General features: G+C 34.8%; 1 protein-coding gene across 1 annotated transcript; it reads left to right on the plus strand.

Moving 5' to 3' along the window:
• Positions 1–1,460: 1,460 nt before the first annotated feature.
• Positions 1,461–16,366, plus strand: LOC311301494 (fatty-acid amide hydrolase 1-like). The gene is made up of 15 exons (XM_084426674.1): positions 1,461–1,742; positions 2,429–2,542; positions 5,931–6,071; positions 6,159–6,292; positions 7,822–8,028; positions 9,014–9,054; positions 9,136–9,260; positions 9,352–9,477; positions 10,698–10,795; positions 10,915–11,014; positions 11,141–11,184; positions 11,646–11,685; positions 13,025–13,133; positions 14,277–14,422; positions 15,296–16,366. The coding sequence occupies exons 1-15, from the start codon at positions 1,530–1,532 to the stop codon at positions 15,440–15,442; spliced, it is 1,785 nt and encodes a 594-aa protein (XP_084282800.1). The 5' UTR covers positions 1,461–1,529; the 3' UTR covers positions 15,443–16,366.
• Positions 16,367–18,372: the final 2,006 nt, after the last annotated feature.

Here is an 18,372-nt window from a genome sequence, read left to right on the forward strand (position 1 = left end):
CTTTACACCCTGGGTAATTTTTGGATTTCCACTTAAATTTTTCCTACCCAAATTTAAAGTAAATAATTTGTAAAAAAAAAAAAAAAAAGCTTGAATATGTGATATGTAGCTAGAACACCAGCACCTCGATGTCCTATTTTTTCCACCCATGGTTGCAGTCAGTGACTGGATGGACTACCGTGAAAGTCGGAGGTCGGGGTGGAGGTCAGCTCCGGGCTCACAATCTGTAAACGTGTTTATAGTTTATTTTATAATACAATTTGAATCGACAAGATACTTGTTTTCTGTGTTGGATTATTTATAAATATAATATGTATCTATGTATTATATGTATATGATCCATTTCTTATGTGTGTGTGTATGTAATATATATATATATACACACACACACACACACACACACACACACACATATATGAATACTTAAGATGTAAAAGCCTCTGTGCCATCTGAAATTTTCTTCTAGTTTGATTATTTTTATCAAGCTTGTATGTTTATGTTCAGTTATTTCACTTTAATGGCAATGAAAAGGACCTATTAATTGTCATTAAAGTGAAATTACTGAACCTAAATAATACAAGCTTTATAAAAATGCTCATTTTAGAAGAATTTTTTTTCTTTTACGTCTGAAGTCTTCATATATACACATGTATATGAATGTGTGTGTGTGTATCTGACCTCAGTGTGTTACTCTACTGTTCACTGTGTGTTTGTGTGTGTGTATATATGTATATATATTACATAGTACATACATATATACACACACACACACTGTGATATTGCCATCCATGAATGAATCAACAGAGATAAACACACGCATACTATTGATTCATTCATGTTTATTCATTGATGGTAATATCACAAGCAAATAAATTACTTTTTCCTTACCAAAAATCAACATCTGTCATTGTTCACAGGTGTGTGTGTGTGCGAGCAACTGACCGACGACTCTGAATTGTGAGCACGAACGACATAAAAACGCAGCGAAAGCGGAAAGAAGAACTAAAAACATTGCAGTCAGTGGAACGGGCTCTTTAAATTTTCGCGCTGATGTGACCGTAATTTAAATGTAGTACCTACTCACATAGTACGCGATTTCGGACGCAGCCCTAAACTACCGATCACCGCTCGCGGAGGCGGTAAACGTCGCCATGGTAACCGAGGCGCGAGGTCGACCGTGGTAAGAGAGACGTCAGTGTTTTGCTTAGAATTATGGGTAGTGTAGTATTTCTCCAGAAGATCGCAAATAACAAGGTTGATTTTTATACCTTGTGGCTTTTATAGGAGCAGACACGTTCGTTTCACAACCCCCGTAGCTCGTGGTCAATCTAACTTGGATGGTTTAGACATTATGGCTGAAAATCAATATCCTACAGCGAAAATGAATGGGATTTTGCTGGTCTGTTGGAGGGCGGGGCCTGTTTCAATTGAAACGGGTGAAACATAAGTAAGGCCGCCTCTGGTTCTTACAGACCCAGAGACAGACTACACACTGTCTCAACAGGTCACAACAACATTGAGCAACAGTTATGGAGAGTTTTAATTTGCAACAACTTACCTCAGATATGAATATTAACTGGACGCCGATGTTTGCAGCCATAGTTTGCGGTACAGGTGCGTTAATTCTCTTCTGGAAATGGAGAAATAACCAGAAGATTCAGAAGAAAATACTAAACGCACAGAAGAGACGTGATAAATCACTTCAACAGGCTGAACAAGCGGTGCAACAATTTAAAATACAGGTAATAAAAATCTAACATGCATCAATTATTAATGAAATATGCATTATGTATAGAGTAAGTGTTTATGAATATGCATGTCATGCATTTAGAAGTCATGGTTCTCACGGCTTTTGAAACTCTGAAATGATCATGTTGTCACTATATTGTGTAAGTTGTCACAGCTGAACCTGCCACTGCTGAATAGAATTTTTTAGCAAAATTTATGTTACTGTAAAAGTGGAAGCGTGACAAAAATCCATTGTTTTTTCTATGATATAATAATTAATACATTTAAAGCAAATTAAATACAATTAAATTATTTATTAAATTAAGTAATCAATCCATAAATCCATAGAATTTAAATAAATTAATACAATTAAAACTTTCCCCCATCTGACTTTTATGGAGAACAACCCTTAATTTATCTTCACTATATTGTTGACTTTTGACCTAATGTATGTGAGTTTGGTGTTCATCTTAACAGATATTATATTACAAAAAATGCTATGATACTGGAAAACTTTCCCTATATATTTTTGACTAAATGTTTGGAAACCAACACAGAAAACCACCTCTAGAGAATATAAGCATTTGTGTAACTGGATTTTTTCCTCAAGTTAGTGAGATCAAGCCACTGTGACAACTAGCCCCAGTCTCCCCTAGGTGAATATGTAAACATCTGATGTTTGTTTCTTGCATCTTTCCAGAACCCAGACTTTGAGAGCAGTTCAATAGTATCTCTGTCTTTGTCGGAGCTCACCGGGAAACTCGAGGACGGATCCCTGCAGCCGGATGCTGTTCTACATGCTTACATGGAAAAGGTTGTGACTGCGGCCATATTTTACCTGTCGATAACTCTTCAAGGGATTTATGAGTTTATTCCCAGCTTCAGAGGTTTACAAATAACTTTTTTTAACTTTTAATACTTTTGCTGTCTTTTCTAGATGCCATTTACTAATAGTTAAAATTTTTACTCGAATTATAAATCTCATTAAATAAGTAAATAAATATGTCTCTTCAAGAAAGAAAAGTTCTAATTTCTAAAAATATAACATTGCAGTTATAGTACATGGAAAATAATTAATTTGAATTGATTTGGTCATAATGTGGGAAATCAATCCAACATTAGGCATTCTGAGTTGATGCATTTAAGAAAAATAGACATGCAGCCCAACATAGTAATAATTAACAGAAAAAAGATAAGAGCGTGTATCCGTCGTGTAAAAAATACTAAACTTTTGCCTGGATCATATGAACAATCTGCCCGTACAGGCTATTTTGAACAAATGTGCATAAATCACAGGCTATGAAGACGCTTGTAAATTACAGTCTCTATAAATGAAAAGAACATAGCCTTCTTCAGACTAACAGAGAGTGTGAACACAAACCAGCACGGGACCGTTATAATACCTTATAGACTGCCGATCTTATATTTCCTGCCTATAAGAGGGTACCGGATTGAGTTGAAATAGTCTGAGCTATTGGACCCGCAGTCCGTCGTGCCTGTTGATTCCCGGCCCGCACCTGCACTGCAAATGACAATGTAAATATTAATCTACCTGTTACATCAAATATTAGCAGTGGCCCGCGTGCAGGACTCTGTCTCTGCTGATTCTGCAGCCAATGAGATTGCTTGCTCAACATTTAAATAGCCTGGTTCAGTGTTCGCTGTAGGCTAGTCTGAACCCCTCCACCTCCCCAGCTCCACCTGCCCAGATCTGCTATGGGATTTGCGTATGTCTGCTTATGCAGCAGCAGCATATCTTACATTCTCATAGCAGCTTGTCTGTGTATCTATTATTAGTAGCAAGTCCATACTTACTGTGCAGCAGCAGCAATATCAGCAGGAGAATCGAGTCCGCCAAGACCAAATACATTAACATTGCCATATTCAGTAACATGCTAAAACTATTCAGAGAGTTTTCATGATTGAAATCATATATCTGCGTGCATATACACTACCGGTCAAAAGTTTTAGATCTGTAAGATTTTTAATGTTTTTAAAAGAAGTATCTTCTGCTCACCAAGGCTGCATTTATTTGATTAAAAATACAAACAAAAACAGTCATATTGTGAAATATTAGTACAATTTAAAACAGCTGTTTTCTACGTGAATATATGTTAAAATGTAATTTATTCCTGTGATCAAAGCTGAATTTTCAGCATCATTACTCCAGTCTTCAGTGTCACATGATCCTTCAGAAATCATTCTAATATGATGATTTGATGCTCAAGAAACTTTTATGATTATTTTCAATGTTGAAAACAGTTTTTTACATTTTTATTTCATGATGCTATGATGAATAGAAAGTTCAAAAGAACAGCATTTATCTGAAATGGAAAGCTTTTGTAACAATAAACACTACCCTTCAAAAGTTTGGGGTCAGTAAGAATTTTATTTTTATTTTTGGGGGAAAGAAATAAAATAAATCAATACTTTTATTCATCAAGGAGGAGTTAAACTGATCAAAAGTGACAGTAAAGACATTTATAATGTTAGAAAATATTCTATTTTAAAATAAATGCTGTTCTTTTGAACTTTCTATTCATCAAAGAATTTAGAAAAAAAATTGTACACAACTGTTTTCAACATTGATAATAATAATGAATATTTTTAGAGCATAAAATCAGCATATTAGAATGATTTCTGAAGGATCATGTGACACTGAAGACTGGAGTAATGATGCTGAAAATTCAGCTTTCATCTGTGGAATAGATTGCATTTTAAAATATATTAAAATAGAAAACAGTCATTTTAAATTGTCATAATATTTCACAATATTACTGTTTTTTTTTATTGTTTTTTATCAAATAAATGCAGCCTTGGTGAGCAGAAGAGACTTCTTTTAAAAACATAAAAAATCTTACCGATCTAAACCTTTTGACACCAGTAGTGTATACTTATGTGGTATAAAAAAAAACACAAAAACAAAGAATATAAATATATATATATATATATATATATATATATATATATATATATATATATATATATATATATATATATATATATATTAGGGCTGGGAAAAAATTAATCGCGATTAATCGCATCCAAAATAAAAGTTTGTGTTTGCATATTATATGTGTGTGTACTGTGTATAATTATTTTGTATATATAAATACACACATATGCATGTATTTATTTTAGAAATATTTGCATGTATATACTGTATATAAATGTATACATAATTTATATTATATATAAATATAAATAATTTATATATAAATAAATAAAAATCTTAAATATATACATGCATATGTGTGTATTTATATATACAAAATAATTATACACAGTACACACACATATATTATGCAAACACAAACTTTTATTTTGGATCCGATTAATCGCGATTAATTTTTTCCCAGCCCTAATATATATATATATATATATATATATATATATAGAATATATGGAAGCTTGTTTCCACCACAGAATAAAAAATGTATAAAGGTAATTGCGGCTTTTTATCTCAAAATTCTGACGACGACTTTTTTTTCACAATTGCGTGATATAGTCGCAATTATGAGTTATAAAGTCAGAATTGTGAGAATGTAGCAAGATTGTAGGCATCAACTTCCCCTCTCTCTCCCACATCTACTCCAACAGAGTGGCAAAGAAGGCCCAATCTATTGCAGCTGGCCCTAGCCATCCCTTGTCCTGCCAGTTTAAGCTATGCTTCCCTCAGGCCGTTGGTACTCCATGCCCAGATTCAGGTCCAAAAGACTCAGAAACTCTTATCCCGACTTCTGTTTCGATTTTAAACAATTTGCCAGAACTGTTTTAAATGTATTTCTTTACTATTGTGTTTCAGAGACTGTGGGTATTTTATGCTTTACTGTATTGCTGTGTGATTTGCGATCACACTTTTGCATGTGCGAGTTTATAGCTCACAATTTTGAGAAAAGATGTCAGAATTGCGAGATGTAAACTCGCAATTGGGAGATAAAAAGTTGCAATTATCTTTTATATATATATATATATATATATATATATATAATAATAAAAAAAATAAAAATAAAAAAAATAAAAATTTATATATATTTTTGTATTATATATTTTTTTTACTTTGGGATGATAGAAAAAAGTGCAGAAAAGCAGCAGAAAAAATAATGCAAACATTAAGCAATTTTCAGTGCTTATTGTTGAGGTCTGTTTGAATGAAACCACTTGTTATCACAAACTGAGATGTGTAATGTCACACTTCAAAGGCTCTGGAAGTGAACAAGAATCTGAACTGCAGCACTGAGATCTTAATGGAGTCTGTGGAGCAACTGACAGAAATCAACACTCAGAAGAAAGGTCTTCTGTATGGAGTGCCGATCAGCATCAAGGACAACGTTGGATATAAGGTCAATATAAGAGAACAGAGGATTACGCAGGTGAAGACAGGTGACTTCCTGTTTGTGGTGTACGTAACTTCCTGTTTGCGTGTACAGGGTCATGATTCTTCATGTGGTGTTGTGGGTAAGTTGGATCAGCCTGCGGACAAGGACAGTGTGGTGGTTACAGTGCTAAAGAAACAGGGTGCCATCCCGTTCATCAAGACCAACATACCACAAGGCCTTCACAGGTGAGTAAACACTGCACATCATTCCTGTGGGAAAAACCTGGTGATATCAGATGATTTGCAGAGCAAGACGAGCCATGGGAATGAATCTTAAGCCAATGAGAGAGTATGAAGAGACCGTGCAGTTAGCAACTCCTTTACTGGAGCTTAGTCAATAAAGTTAAATTGTATTTTTCTGACATTATTAATGGGGCGGGGTGTGCATGTCACAACATTGTCACAATGCAAAAATAAAATAAAATAAAAATAATAATAATGCTCCTAAAGATGAGTTTTTTTTTTTTTTTCATTCTTTCATTTTTTCTTAATGAAGGTAATGTCTCATTTTTATTTTCATTTTGCAGTGACCTTTCTTCATGAAATTGAACTTTTCACCTCGCAAAGCAATTTATTTGGTACTATTTCAGCCTTTTAAAAAAAAAAAAAAAGCTAGTATGCTGTTTCTAAAAGGACTAGTCTAATATACTAGTACTTCATTTCTCTCCTGCAGACCTCAGTATTCATAACAGAGAATTCACAAAAGAGCTCTTCAAATGACAGGTCTTATTAGCATCTGTTAAAATTATGGTATTATGGCATTATGGGCTGTAATTACATGGGAAATGTGTGATATGTAAGGCTTAACTTATGCTGAACCATGATTTTCAATAAGTTCAAGATAAGTTTAAGCAAAATAAGTAAAAGAGTGGTTTATCTTCAGTCATAAACACCTGGGGCTCCACAATCATTAAACATTTTAAGAGAGTTGAAATTTGACAAGTCAAGTTTCAGGGGTCAGCTAGAGTAGTACAGAAACTAGAGCAGAAGTGAGAATGTGTCTTCAGTTGTCTCTTGAAGGTTGTGATGGTCTCAGGAAATCAGGTAGAGGCTGAAAGCTTGTTCTACCACAGAGGAACTGAGAGAGTGAAGGTTCTGGAAAGCGATTTTGTACCTTTGTATCCACTGAGATTTTTTCGATTAGTTCAATTGTAGGGATTACGATATTATTGCGATACTCCAAGACATAAGGTAAAAGGTTTAAAAAAATGTTTTACTGTTGATTAAAATGCTAAATTTGGTTATACAGTATATTGGGGGTGGAAATGAATAGGCTTGGACTTGGTGCTGATAACCCGATGCACAGGACAATAGTGACACCAGAATACAAATATTCATGATTCTGAAGCTGAAAAAACAGAATTATTTTAGACGAATATGCTTGCACTCTGTCACTGACTAGATATCAAAAATAATACTTTTTTACTGGTAACATACGACATTTGGCATTATCAGGACCCTCACATGATCCTCCATTGCATTATTATACATTATATTCAACATTATATATAGTAGTTTAATGTAGTACTGACACTAAAAAGCTGTAAACTTGAATTTTTTCTCACATAGTAATTTTCATTTTGGGTGAACTATACACAATACTTATTGTCACTATTGTTGCATTTTTGTATTGCGATATATTGTGACACGATATATTGTTACACCCCTATTCAATTGTAACCAACCCAACCCCTTTGTATTTGTATGTACTGTAGTTATGAGTGCAGTAACCCCATTTATGGGCAAACCTTGAACCCCTGCAACCTCAAGAAGACGCCTGGCGGTTCATCTGGAGGAGAGGGAGCTCTGATCGGAGGAGGCGGATCTATCCTGGGCTTTGGCGCTGATATTGCAGGGAGCATTCGTATCCCATCAGCCTTCTGTGGGATTTGTGGATTTAAGCCCACATCGAAGAGGCTAAGGTTCGTATGTGTCTTTGGTCACATTTGTGTGAGGAGACTGTATATGGTGAGGAAAAGTTTCATTTTCCAAAGCAAAGGGTTCACAGCAGTTCTTGCTACAGTAAATGTGTAACAAAGCTTTTAAAGATTCTGTCAGACAAATAAGTGTTTTATAAAATGCCTTGTGCCACCTCAAGGTAAATTAATGTATGTTGTTGAGATTTTGCTATGTTTAAACAGTAACAGGGTTAACATTTCATGATGTTGAGCCATTACTAGCCTTGTGCTCAAGGTCATGACACTAAAAGGTGTTAATATAAATATAATTTAATGCCCATATTGCCATATTGTTTACTATAGAAAATCAAGGCAACAGAGTTGATCATTTAAGAGACAAATCTAACAACATTTGAAAAAACATGTTAACACATTTACAGCTCACAGGTGTCACTTCATAGTGATGATGATGTCGTCATAATTTTTTGTGTGTAAATTATGATTAAGAACACATAATCTCATAATCAAGAGTATGATTATGGTCATTAAGGGATAGTTATAATGGCAACAGGGTGGATGCATAACATAGGAAAACAACTTCAAGTATTTTGAATAATGCATTATATCTATTAATATCTAAAAAAAAATCTAAAAAGAAAGGAAAAAAATACTAGAATTTGCTTGCATATGTTTTTTTTTCATAATTAAAATGAGCGTATTTACTAAAATAAAAAGGGGAATTTGGTAACACAGGGCTAAATGCCTATAATAACATATCTGAAAATAAAAACGTTTATATGTTAATGAGGGACACAAAAGTCACAGTAAATGTGCTCAATTTCTGTAAATATTGTCATAATAGCATTTCTTATTTCTTTCTTTTGATTTTGGATTTACATTTTTTTTGTGAGATTCACCTGTAGCTCTTTTGTTGAGATGTTGTGCATATAATCTATTTGTTTTTTCTTGTTCTTTGATTTGCTTTATTTTTTATATCATCCTTGTTTAGTGGTCAAGAAATCAGTTCTTCTGTCAAAGGCCAGAAGTCAGGTAAGATCAGGTTTATCAAACTGCTGGTCTAGTTTTGAACTGTAAATAAATATAAGACATAATCTATGTGCTGGATTACAGTGTTGTCCTCTATTGGCCCTTTGGCAAGAGACGTCGAGAGCGTGGCTCTGTTTATGCGGGCACTGCTTTGCCAAGACATGTTCACGTTGGATCCCACTGTTCCTCCTATACCATTCAACCAAAAGGTCCTGTATAAATATAGCACATCAAATGCTTGTTTATGGGTCAATAATAGGTGAAATACAGAATCTATGATTCTTTCCTCTTATGAAACAGGTGTATGAGAGCTCAGAGCCCCTGAGGATTGGTTATTATGAGAACGATGGTTTCCAGCAGCCGTCTCCAAGCATGGCCAGGGCCTTCAGGGAGACTAAAGCCCTGCTGGAGAGAGCGGGTCACACGGTACACAACTACACTACATTAATAGTTCTGATATTAGCCATCGGCAGTTTGTTGGCAAGCAAAGGATATGCCCTTTTCAAACCATTAACACGCAACAAATAGTTATGTATTTGTAAAATACAGATCACCCATTTTTTGCTGGACAAAGACTGAATGAGTCTGAATGGCTTTTAAGATCTAAAATAAATAATAATTATGACTAAAATATACATATAGCTATCTTGTGAATTTAAATGTAGTTTTCAAATTCCACATGTAACACCAGTAATTGTATTTTTATGAGAGCAGGAACTATTGTTGTTGTATGAATGTAATAATTAATAACTATGTTCAAATGAGTGTGTTTCTGTATGTATATTTGTTTTTATATCCATTATATCACACACTGTTTGGAGGACAACATTGGGCAGGATGTGAAATATTTTTTTAATTTTAAATAATGGGTTAAAATTAATTGATTTTTTAATAAAGAATAAATGTTAATAAATTCCTTGTACAAGTTAGCTTTTTTTTTTGCTTTTGTTCATCATTTTTTAATTTAGTCATTTTAATTTCTGTTTAAAAATGGGAAGCTGTAACGCAGACTCAGACGAGCTTGGGTTGAGATCCATGTTCCAGATGATTCAGCTGAAGACAGTAGAATCAAACAAACAGTCAAGGGTCAGCAACCAGCAAAGGACAGGACAGTCAGCTAACCATCAGGAACAGAGAGTGACAGCAAACAGAGGAAGGTCAACAAGCAGTCATAAACAGATTAACAGTCCGCGTGTCACAACACAGAAATGATAAACTGGGAAAATAAATGCTCAGAAATGTCCACAAATCCAAATGTCCAAGGCAAAACAAGACTTTGCACAGATAATAGAAATTAATAAAACAAAAAACATTGCTAATTGAAGCAATAATCGTCAGATTATTTTATTATCAAAATAGACTGTAAAAAAAATATGGACGTAGTGTTCATGACGTCACCCGTAGGTTTCTGAAGAGCATTTTTGATGCCCAAAGTGGATAACCAAAAAATGGACAAAGAGGCGGATTATCTGAGGTGACGTGACGCTAACAGACAGCAGACAAACGGCTAGTAGTGACAACAGCGGCAATCCACCTGTCACTCAAGTGGCCACGCCCTTAATTATGCAGAACTTAAAGGCTTAATATAATTTAAATGGATTAGTTCTTAAGAAATTCCAAATTTGAGTGTGTTGTTCACATTTCAGCTGGTTCCTTTCCCACCTCTACGGCTCTACGAAGTCTTCTTTGAGTTTGTTTTTAAAGGGGTCATGGCTGATGGAGGCAGAACGTTCTACAGTCATCTGTACGTCTGGTATCAGCACATTCACACGTCACTATTCCAGTGTTTCTGGCCTCATTAAAGACGCTGTAGATTCATAGTAATCACACATTATGTTTGTATTCATATGTGTGTGATTTCAGGAAGTCAGGCCCCATTGATCCGTGTATCCGGGATCAGGCCGCCCTGTTGCGGATCCCAGGCTTCATAAAGAAGTTACTCTCTGTTGTTCTGAAGCCTGTTGTGAGTTTGTAAATGTTGTTTCTGTTTCTCATTTGCATCTATTAAGCAATCTGTTTTACTCAAGCTAATATGTTTTATAACTCTATATGTATAATAACTCTTTTATATTTGGATTACTTTCTCCAGTATCCGCGGTTGTCTGCAAGCCTGAAAACAAGTGTTGGAGTTGGGTAAGCTACAGACATTTTTTGTTAATATTAATTTGCATAATGAATATAATTATGCTGATAAATCTTGTGTTCTTGAGTGTAATTTAAGTTACGATTAAACAGTAAAGACCTCTACATTATTACAAACTGTGAATTTTTGAACTTTCTATGCATTAAAGAATCCTGACAAAAATCTATCATGTTTTCTACAATAATCTGAAATGTTTTCAACATTGATAATAATCATAAATGTTTCTTGAGCAGCAAATCATCATATTAGAATGATTTCTGAAGGATCATGTGACACTGAAGACTGGAGTAATGATGCTGAAAATTCAGCTTTGATCACAGGAATAAATTACATTTTAACATATATTCACGTAGAAAACAGTCATTTTAAATTGTAATAATATTTCACAATAGAACTGAGCAGAATTGAAATGATACCATTCCTTTAATAGCTTTTTTTTTTCTCTTGCAAGGTCTATAGCAGAATTATGGAGACATCATGTAAATATTGAGGTAGAATTTTATTATTTTGATTTTATTAATATTACGTGGTCTTTCATCAACACCACTGAGATTGTAGAGATGATTATCACAGTGTAATAGAAGCCTATTACTGAATTATCACATTGTTTGTTCATTTTCATTCCTGGAATCATTTATAATCCCTGCTAGGAAACATTTAAATGCCATCCTGACAAAAAAAATTAAATAAAAGAAGATTATTATGTGTCCTCATTTCATTTTGGGAAAAGAAGACTTTTAAGAGTAATACAATATTGTGTTACTCCCTAAAAAAGTGACTAAATGCATTAATTAGTCACTTTTTATAGACAGTAATGTTTACGTAACATAACACATACTGTCTATAAAAAGTAACTAATTAATGCAATTAGTCACTTTTTTTAGGGAGTAACAAAATATTACACCTGGGCTGGGTTTGCTTCTTTGTTTTTTTATAAATAAATAAAAAAAATGAAAAAAATGAAAAAAAATCTATTCTTGGCAAATGTAAAAGACCTTTCACACCAAAAGTGAATAAGCCTCAGGCTGAAGGAAATGCAAATTCACGTCTGTACAGCAGCTCAAACAAACCTTTCAGCTGTACTGCGATTCTGGACCCGGAAGAAGAAGAAAGTTCAACTCTTACTTCAGCATTAAAAACAAAAAAGAAACGCATATGATGTTTATGACAGAATACCACAATATTTAAAGGTGTTTAGCAGTGATATTTCTATTTACAGCGAAGTAAGCTAATTGCCTGCACAGTGCACAGAATATGATGCCATTATAATATAACAATATAATATGTAATGATAAAGTTTACAATGGCTTCATAAATTAATTAAAAACATAAAAAAGCAAAACACCTGATGCACATTTCTTTGTTCTTCATTTTCTAGAAGTAGAGTTTAAGAACCTTGCTGTATTTTTGTGTAATTAATTAAGAGAAAATACACCGCCATCTTACTCCGACGAAAGTGACTTGAACGCACATACCGTCGTAAACACGACTTCCCATCTCATAAATACGAACTTCCCAGGAGGACTTGAACGCACCATAATCCCAGGGACAGGAGAGCTGTCAGTCAATACATGGGAAAACAAAGAAACCTGTTACTTATTTGAAAAAGTAACTTAGATATTTTGTTGTAAAATTAAAAGTAATTCGTTACTTGAAAAAAGTAATCCGATTACATAACTCGCGTTACTTGTAATTCGTTACCCCCAACAGTGACAGTGCCTCCCTGCAGATGAGCAAATTAATTTTCCTGGCACATGCTGTGTATAAAAGTGATTCTTATTCTGACATGATTGTATGTATTTTGAGGTTTTTCGTTTTTCTCATCTGTAGGAATACATTGATGAGGTGATAGCAGAGTGGAGGAGACTGAATGTGGACGTTTTGTTGTGCCCTATGCTTGGACCAGCCTTCAATTTACATTACAGCGGCCGTATCACCAGTACTTACCTCACATTTACATTACTATTACATTATCTTTGTGCCTGTAAACCTGGGGTCGGCAACCTTTTTGTCATGAAGTGAAATTTAATTTGTCTTGTTAATCACTGTGCCACATCCCATGTCTCATTGCTTTTAGTTTTCAATTCCCTTATTATTGCTAGTTAATTTAATTGTGACTAGCAAAAGTGTTTCCTGTTTCATGATTTACTTAAAGTCAGCCTGAAACAAGTTTTGATAGACTTTTCTTCCCTATTGTCGTATACCCGAGTGAAACGGCTTCTGGAACAAGAACAAATGTGGGCGGGGCTTGATTTTTTCCGTGAGGAATTGATTGGATGGTTGTGGTTTGCTATTGGCTGATTTCATGTGAGTGACAGGTTGCCCCGCCCTCATCATCAGAGACGAGAAGAGATCCTGCAAGAGGAAGGGAAAGTTATTTTGGTTAAAGTCCCCCTGTAGTCAATAATTGTATCCCTTAAAACTCATCTTTGATCACCAAAATTACATATTTAAAGTTTTATTCCTTGAAAAAAAATTCTTCATGCCTTATGATAGCTTGACTCAGTAAGTCAGAGTGAGTGAAGGCGGGGTCATTTGCATATTCATATAACAGCGTATCTGTTCTATGAATATGCAAATGAGCCCCGCCTCCACTCACTCACACCAGCTCAGAGATCCACACGTTGACCTGATTGGTTACAAGGTAATTTGTGACGTCAGAAACACCAGCGATTTCAAACCGTGTTTTTGAGGCTGTCTTTGGTTCACTGCAGTTTTAAGGAGAAAATACTCAGCAATGGTGTTGACTTATGAATGTGCACATGGCTTGTCTTAAAGCATATTAAAAACACCACAGACAAATAAACAACATTAAAAGCTTGATTTTCACCTAATTATGTGCACAGATATATAATTTATAACAAATACTGCAATATTCCATTAGAAATAAGAATGGTCAATTTTGATTTCATGGTGACTTTTACAAAAAGGCTGATGTAGATTGTGATCCAATGTCTGTTTGATATTATGCAGTAGGTGTCTGCGGTTTAAAGTTACTTATTAACTCGACAGTCATGATTTCAGCATTACATAAGGCCTTCAACAGTCACCTAGATGCAGTAATTTTTCTCCACTCCTGAAGGTGCTCTCAGCTACACATCCCTGTACAACCTGCTGAACTTCCCAGCCGGGACCGTGACCGTGTCTACAGTGACGGAAGAGGACGAGGCACAGCTCAGTCAGTATACGGGTGTCTATGGAGACGTGTGGGACAAACTCTTCGTTGAGGTAGGTTTTCACAGTGCAAGACCACTGAAGTTAAGTTGCGTTAAATCCATAGGCTGTTTTTGTCAACCTTAAAGTGTTGTGATAAATTGTGAGCTGTTGTATGCCTGACAACCACAAGGCGGCAGTATAGTCACGATTACAAAGACAGAATCAGGACTGGGATCAGTACTTTTATAAAACAGACATGTGATGTATGTAAAGCTCTACTTAACTCCATAACCAATAGGAAAGCCATATATGGGACTATTTGGACTGTGTATATTTTAGGGCCCTTATATGGAGAATTTATTTTTTATGTCTAATTTCAATACAGAAAATAAGCCCATTTTTAAAAAACTATTATTCCCAGTATTCCAAATATATGTTGAGAGTGTTTTTTTTTCTTTTTTTTTTCTTACTAACTCTTATTCACTCCATTATTTCAACCTTGTCACAGTATGTTTGGGATTCATTTAATTTGAATAAGTTAATTTGATAACTCTGGTAGTTTTACGTTAGTTTTGGTATGCTTTGAAATATATCACACATTATAACATGGGGAAATAATATTAATAATTAATTTAAAATGTTTGCAGGTTGAATGGACAATGTAGGAACAACCTTAGTGAACAAATGTAATTGCACCAACCAAATTATTTATTGTCAACAATAATTTGTGTCCAGGCAGGGGGGAAGCAATAATTAGGTAGATTGTTTTACTTTAATTGGCTGCTATTTTAATAAATAACAAAAAAAAGTTAAGCAAAATTAAAAGTTTAGCATTTTTGCATTTGCATTACTTTTGCATTACAAAGTCAAACCCATGGTATAATATCAGTAATATGTCATGGGATGCAAATGTGTGTGTGTGTGTGTGTGTGTGTGTGTTTTCAGGCAGTGAAGGATGGTGTAGGTCTCCCTGTGTCAGTTCAGTGTGTATCTCTGCCGTGGCAGGATGAAATGTGTCTGCGCTTTATGAGAGAGGTGGAACGGCTCACAGCCAAAAACTCACCAAAAATCACCAGGAAACACGATGACTGAAATTCAGCTGTGTGTGTTTCTGAGCTGCAAACGGTTCAGTCGTAGGCGAGTTATGAACGGGCCGGCGCAGAATCTGTGACCACAGAAACATCCACAGAATTTGATCATTGTCCATCAGGTGTTTTCGCTGATATGATGATGCTTTAAACTAACAACAAGACTGTAGTATAATGTATTTCATTAATGTTTACATCTGATCGTTCTTGAGATTGTGTGTTGAGTTAATCTGTATTTTTGATGTTTAAATCAGATTAACATGTAAAAATGACTAAAAGACATTAATAGACACCGAGAAACTATTTGAAACTGGGCTTAACTTTTGGTGAAGATAGTGGCACTAAAATTACACACTTCACCTTTAATAAACAAATAACTTTCTATCATTCTTCACTGTTTAAATGAAGCGTGAATATTTGCAGTCAGTATAGAAGCAATGCAGCTTCATGAAGCCTGAATGAGGATTTGAATGCATCTCTTCATATCTGTATCATTTTGTATAATTGAATGCCTTACAAATTCATTAAACTAAAATGAATCAGTACATCACAGGTTCACTGAAAGCGTGTTCCTTGCTTGTCTGTCGGTATGAGATGAGCACTGCTCGTTTTCTCTGCCCTGAATGATGACTTTGGTTGGAAAGGCTTTAACTGGACTTAATGACACCATCAGCTCCAGTGTAATGTAAATATTTGTCTGTTCTTGGTTTTGCGCACATTTTACATTCTTCATTTGCATTAGTCATCAAGGATGGGAACTCGTCCTTTTCTCATTATATTGTTGTCTTTCCGGGTCCACTGCTGAAATGAACCCTAACTCTAATTCTGGCCTGAATAAAGAAATGTATTCAAAAAAACATTGATTTAATTATGTAACATGGAGACATACGATACGCTACTTTTGGGATCAGTAAGGTTACATTTAAAAAAAAGAATACTTTTATTCAGCAAATATGCATTCAATTGATTAAAAGCGACAGTAGAGACATTTAGTGTCACAAATGATGATTATAGTTACTAAAGTTATAAATATGGATATTTTCCTTACAAAAATGCATCGCTTCACTTCAGAAGGCCTTTATTAACCCCCCGGAGTCGTATGGATTACTTTTATGATGGACGGATGCACTTTTTTGGGGCTTCAAAATCTCAGGTAAAGCTTGGAAGAGCCAGGATATTTTTTTAATTAATGTCATATACACCTGGGATAGTTTGAGGGTGAGTAAATTATGGGATAATTTTCATTTTTGGGTGAACTAACCCTTTAAAATACGTGCAAAATTGGAGTATCACATAAAACATTTACGAATAAAGCAGCGTTTCAAATGTGTTCAAGAGAACAAAATCGTCACTTCCTGGGAAATCGGCGCAAAATATCAGTAAAAAAATGGTTGCTGCAATTGAGGAAGAAACTGTGGCTCTTTTTTCCTCCATCATAAATTAGATCGTCTCAGAGCGTCAGACGAAACACAATAAACGCTGTCATGTTCTCTTGCGTTCAGATGCTGGTGTTTGAGGACGCAATCTTGTAAGACGGAGGGAATTAAACCCAGTCATTCTGATCAGAGCCATATGGGTTAGAAATAAGAATGGTCAATTTTGATTTCATGGTGACTAACAAAAAGGCTGATGTAGATTGTGATCCAATGTCTGTTTGATATTATGCAGTAGGTGCCCAGCAAACACAGAACGTTGGCACAACCCAGATAGCAGGCAGACGTCGATTCAACGTTGATTCTTAGTTGTAAAGGTTAGTATCAATCATCAATCAAATTTCAACGTTGGATCAATCTTTACTATTTATTACGTTGAAAATAAAACATTGATTCAATGTTGAAATGCGGTTGAATGGCGTGTCTGACGTTGATTCAACGTTAATTCGATGAGCAAAGTGATGTTGTTTCAATGTCAGGAGAGACGTCGTTTCCATGTTGGTTCAATGTCAGTTTGCTATCTGGGAATGTACCCAACCTTCTAACAACGTTTTAACAACATGGCCAAAAGGTTGCTATAACTACGTTGTGTGGTGAAGGTTGTTACAGCGTTGTCACAATGTTGACATCAAACCACCGTTCAGGGCCATTGCTTAAGGTTGTGCCTAGTGTGGACAACCACTGGACAACATATGTACTCGTCACTGCCCTGAAGCGCAAAAATCAGCCTTTTGAATTTCAACTGATCGTTGGGCCGTCTCATTCTTCATCAAGCAATCCATACGTGAGTATTGCGTTTAATTCACTTCCGCTAAATAAGATACGTAATTATTCAAACACAACCTACAACTTCCTTATCTGATGTGACATTTTTTTGAACATCTTCTGGTCAGGTATGACAAATATTTAACTTTATGCCTTTAATGATGCAACGTTAATTGATTTCAGCACTCATTGAACAGCCAGCAACGCCTACTTGTTGCACGTTAATGTTTTTTACTTTTTTTTTTTTTTTTTGGAAATGCACAGAGAAAAAAGCCTGTTTGTAGCTGCTCGCACACCTGTTTATTTTTTCCTTTGATTTGTCGTCTCGTTCGTTTCTTTGCCAGATTTTCGCATGTTTGCTCATGCTTTAGTCCACTCCCTGTATAATATGTTTGTTTGTTTTTCTTCTCACAAATGTATGACTTTTGGAAGTGCAATTTGATTACCATATGCAGTTTTAATAAAGTTGAATTAGCTAACCTTCTATGTCATTTTTACTCTTCAAAGTGTACACTTGCAGGTGTTGATTATAATGAATTTACTGTTAGGCCCATAAATAATAATAAGGATAAACAATATTTAAAAAGTATATAATTTTATAACATATGACTAATTAAAAATTAACCACAAAACATAACATGCTAAATGGGGAATATCTATAGACTATCTAGCATAAAAAAATTAATTGTCAGAACGTCATCTCTCAGTTGCTGAATGTCGTGTAGCAACCATAGAC

This window comes from Rutilus rutilus, assembly GCF_951802725.1.
Source record: "Rutilus rutilus genome assembly, chromosome: 12".
In the NCBI taxonomy this organism is placed as follows: domain Eukaryota; kingdom Metazoa; phylum Chordata; class Actinopteri; order Cypriniformes; family Leuciscidae; genus Rutilus; species Rutilus rutilus.

Bases quoted from the DNA above. Each gene is read 5' to 3' on its own strand.
- LOC311301494 (XM_084426674.1), top strand. From the start codon at position 1,530: ATGGAGAGTTTTAATTTGCAACAACTTACCTCAGATATGAATATTAAC. The intron at 9,055-9,135 runs GTAAGATCAGGT...GCTGGATTACAG, and splicing joins TGTCAAAGGCCAGAAGTCAG to TGTTGTCCTCTATTGGCCCT. The intron at 9,261-9,351 runs GTCCTGTATAAA...CTTATGAAACAG, and splicing joins CTATACCATTCAACCAAAAG to GTGTATGAGAGCTCAGAGCC.